The sequence below is a fragment of the Fulmarus glacialis genome, unplaced genomic scaffold, assembly GCF_000690835.1.
Source record: "Fulmarus glacialis isolate BGI_N327 unplaced genomic scaffold, ASM69083v1 scaffold18379, whole genome shotgun sequence".
In the NCBI taxonomy this organism is placed as follows: Eukaryota; Metazoa; Chordata; class Aves; order Procellariiformes; family Procellariidae; genus Fulmarus; species Fulmarus glacialis.
In genome coordinates this window covers 1-4136 of record NW_009232811.1, presented here as the reverse complement: position 1 = coordinate 4136, position 4136 = coordinate 1, and the positions used below count along the sequence as shown (strand labels likewise).

At 55.5% G+C, this 4136-nt stretch overlaps 1 protein-coding gene across 1 annotated transcript in view; it reads right to left on the bottom strand.

Moving 5' to 3' along the window:
- GBA2 (glucosidase, beta (bile acid) 2) overlaps nucleotides 1-4133 on the bottom strand; it is a gene marked incomplete at its 5' end in the record, with an annotated part of 8659 nt that extends 4526 nt beyond the window's left edge. The window contains 7 exons of the mRNA XM_009585089.1: nucleotides 190-341; nucleotides 714-821; nucleotides 1474-1578; nucleotides 1920-2104; nucleotides 2207-2332; nucleotides 2616-2769; nucleotides 4121-4133. Coding sequence (XP_009583384.1) covers nucleotides 190-341; nucleotides 714-821; nucleotides 1474-1578; nucleotides 1920-2104; nucleotides 2207-2332; nucleotides 2616-2769; nucleotides 4121-4133 — 843 coding nt within the window. The remainder of the gene's footprint in view (nucleotides 1-189; nucleotides 342-713; nucleotides 822-1473; nucleotides 1579-1919; nucleotides 2105-2206; nucleotides 2333-2615; nucleotides 2770-4120) is intronic.
- Nucleotides 4134-4136: the final 3 nt, after the last annotated feature.

The window sequence follows — 4136 nt, the reverse complement described above, 5'->3', positions numbered from 1 at the left end:
TTAACCGGTATAAACCTTCAGCTCTGACTCCAGCACATCCTGTGGGAGAGGCAGGAGTCGATCATGCAGTCCCTGCATCCTGGCTACCCCTCACACTCTGCTTGGGAGCATCCATCCTCTTGGGATGTCGCACGGCTCCCAAGGGAAGTGTGCGTGGGGATGCCCCATGGTCTGGTCTCCTCCCAGTACCTGGCAGACTGGCCACATGTCCCTCAAGTACAGGGAGTCGTGTGTCAGGTAGTAGTCGCGATACACCTGCAGCACAAACTTCAGGTTGAGGTCCTTCCAGTCAGCTGTGTCATGCATCAGGTAGGCATTGACACGCTGCCACGGCTCGTCACCTAAGCAAGGACAGAGCAGATGGAGCAGGGCAGCAAGCAACGAATGTCACCTCTCCTACCCAGAAGCAAGGTCCCAAGGGTGCTGTGATCAAACAGCACTAGAATAACATGTTGCACCCTGTGCCACCTCTAGTGAGAGCAGCCTTCCTGCTACTGCTCAGCTTCCTTCTGTCCCCCGTGTATAAGCTCCATGCAGCATGGACCTCATCACCACCCCAGACCATCCAAGCTTTCCATTCCCAGAAAACAAACAGTGTATTCCATGCACCATACCTCTTTTCCACAGCTTGGGAGTTAACTATCCTGAGAAAGTTGTGTGAGCAGCCCTGCACCCCTTCTGTCCCCCCTAGCAGGTCCGACCAGACCCCCCACCTGGGTCTCCAATGTCGTGCGGCACCACATTCTTCAGCTTCACCTGGGCTGTCTGACCACACATCAAGTACTGCCGGGTCTGGACATCCTCGTTCACCACTGTGATGGCTGGAGAGGACACAGAGCAAGAGACATTAGAAAGGCAGCAGGCACTGCAGCAGCAAGCTCCAAGCAAAGGCAAGGTAGGGCCACCAGCACCAGCACACCAGGCTGCCCTTTGGGGGTCCAGCTGCAAGACCACAGCCCTCTGCAAAGGGCTGAGGGGACATCAGGCTGCTTCCAGTCTCCCCTCAGCAGGGCACATGCAACTGTCACCACCTCCTTAGGCAAGGTGGTGGCAGCACCCAGGGCTAGGAGGGAAGCCCACTGGGCTCAGCCCTCCCACAGCCCAACAAAGGGCTGTGCTCCACCACTGGTTGGGCTACCACCCACAGCCTCCAAGCCCACTCAAAGCATCAGGATCTGCAAACAGCTCCATGCTTCTCCTCTGCAAGGATGACGGAGAGAGGGACTCCCCCGAGGAAGGCAGAGCCAGCTGTGCACCCCCAGTGTGGCAAGAAGGCACCCCAGTGCTGGGTAGAGAGATGCCAAGAGGCAGCAACGTTGGGGGTTTGCAAGTCCTGGGTCCAGCAGAGGAACTGGAGGGGGATGCTGGCTCCATGGCACAGACTTCTGTGGCAGACGCTGTCCCAAATCCTCCGTCTCTTCCCTAGGTGAAGACATCAGCAGGCATCAAGCCAGGGTCTCCTGGGTCACTCACCAATGTCATACTGCAGGCTGATCTGCAGCTTGGGCCACAGCATGACAAGAGCAAAGGAGGCGTAGAAGTGGACATCGTAGGTGTTGTACATTCGGTACTCCTGGCCTGGAAGGATAGGGGAGATGGTGAGGGATGTGAGACCCGCCACAGGGAGGGGAAAGGAGGGGCAGGTCCCCCCTCCCACATGGCCCAGGAGGGTGGGCTCTTTTCCGGCATAGGCAGAGGCTCCCATTAGAAATGGGATTTATTCTCTACATACAGCACCTAGGGAGAAGACCTCATGCCATATCCTACAGGGCTTGGTCCTGCAAGGGGTTTTGCTGAGAACAGCACTGCTCCCTACCCATCAGGGTGCAAAAAGCATCCCCACAGCAGGTTAAAAACACCTGGTGACAGCAATGGGGAAGGGTTGAATTGGGACCATCCATCATGTCCCTGCAAGTTACCTTCCAAATAAGCAAACCTTCCGTACTCCCGCAGGACAGGGAGGAAGTGGGAGAGGCCAGCACCCGCCGGTCCCTGCAGGTCCTCGGAGCAGCAGTCCGGGGGCAGCTCCACCCAGATGGTCCCCCCATCCGTCATGAAGTACAGCTCATTGAAGAGGGCTGACTTGTACCAGGAAGGCAGCTGGCTGCAGGCAAGATGGAAAGTCAACCACAGTGACCGAGGTGGTGATGCTCCTGCTCTGACCAGCCCCAGGAGGCCACCAGGAAGGTGCTCCCGTCAACGCTACCTGTTCTCCAGGATGGGCTTCTGCCATGCTTCGATCTTCCTCTCCCACTCCTCATAGTGCGTCAAGGCGTGATGCGACAGAGCAGGAGCAGCATCACCTCTGCTGCCAAAAAACCGGGTGTACCGCCTGCCGAGCGGGGGTTTGGTCAGTACACTGCAGGCTCAGGCTGGGAAGCCCACCCGGCCACAGGAGAGGGGCTGGACTACAGTGAACACTGGAATAATGCGACTCCTAGTGCAGGGGTGTTGAGGAGCAGGCACTGGGGAGAGGGTCCCCTCCATGAGCTGGCAGGGCCACGGCTACAGGGAGCAGGTGGCACAAGGCTCCCCAGGTGGCACTCAAGCCCGGAGGCAGGGAGAAGGGGGCTTGGGGGACTTGAGCCAAGCCCCACGGGAGACAACCCACCCACCTGAGATGCAGCTTCTCCTTGGAGCCAAAGTGAACACGGGGCATGTCCCAGGCCAGGGCCAGCTCCAGCGTCCTGTGACCCCGGGCAGGCACCCTGCAGCTGGCACACACCGCTGCTGCCGTCACCTCCCCCTTCTCCGTCGGGCTGCTTTTACCTGCCAGGGGGAGGGGAAAAAAAAAAAAAAAAAAAAAATTCACAAGTGACCAAGGAAGCCCTATGGGGGGTGACTGATGCTCCCACGCACCCTGAGGAGGGTGAGACTATTTGGGCATGCCCCAGCCCCCTTGCAACCTGGAGGGTACATCCCCAGGATTTTAAGGGATGACATTACCACACGTGAGTAACTGCTTTTTGCAAGCAGGAAAAAAATACCTGCCATGGGCGGAGGGGTTAAAAAAAAAAAAGTCATCAAAGCAGATGAACAAATCAGGCAGGAAAAGCCACCAGGCATGAGTGGAAGGGACAGAGCACCCCATGACTTCGTAACTGTGCTACACTTGGACACACTGTGACTTTCTAGTGACAGTCATCGTTCCCAGCTTTTTGTGGGGTGCTTGAACTGTTTCCATATTTAAGAAAAGCCCTGAGGTGGCTGGATAATTATATGCTGGTTCTGACATGTGTACCAGGTAAACTCATTAAAGCAACAATTTTAACAGAAACAGATCCTGAGTATGATAATGCCTGGCATGCACGAAGGAAAACCACATCCCAATAGCCTGGAGAGCTCTGAGTGCATCTGGGCAGGAAACTTAGTTTTCCGGAAATATTTATGTAAACACTTTATTTACGTAATTTAAGCTTCCAGAAATCTTGCAAAGGCCCAGTGCTAGCGTCACTAGTTTGTCAGCATCATCCTCGTTCAAAAGCTGACAGAGATATTAGGCAAATGGTCACCTTTTATCACAGTAAGAGGTTAGCAGCAAGGGCTGGGAAACACCACCCTGCTTCAAGGCTTCTGCCAATGGAGCAAGCAGACAACTGAGGATGATGCAGAAGTATCATGGCAATATCAGAGACCCTTCAGGGAACCGATGTAGTAACAAGAGGACAGCAAGTGATGGCAGCACCAAACACCAAGGACTGCTAAATGCCCGCTACAACAAATCTGACGGGCCCAGCTCGCAGATCTGGCAATGGGAACTCAGAGAAGGCGGCTGGGCGTCACCCTGCCTATTCAGTAGAAATCTCAACTCAGTGTACAACCCTACACAGACTAACAAGATACTGGCATGTGCAATTAATATAGCCGAGAACAGCCCCAAAGCGGTGCCAACAGCTTTTGGAGAACCACAAGGACAGTGTGACAAGCAATGGGAAATTCAGATACAGCCTAAAGCTGGGAATGAGCCACAGCATCACCGAGAGCTTTTTGCGATAGCACCGAGGTGGCTTGAGGAAGGGAAACCCACGCTTGCTTGGGTACCCTGTGCCCCGCGACCAGCGTGGCCACCCGTTACCCCTGCTCTCCCTGCACCTGTCCCACGGAGGACAGAGGGACTCACCGGTGGGGGAATCCAG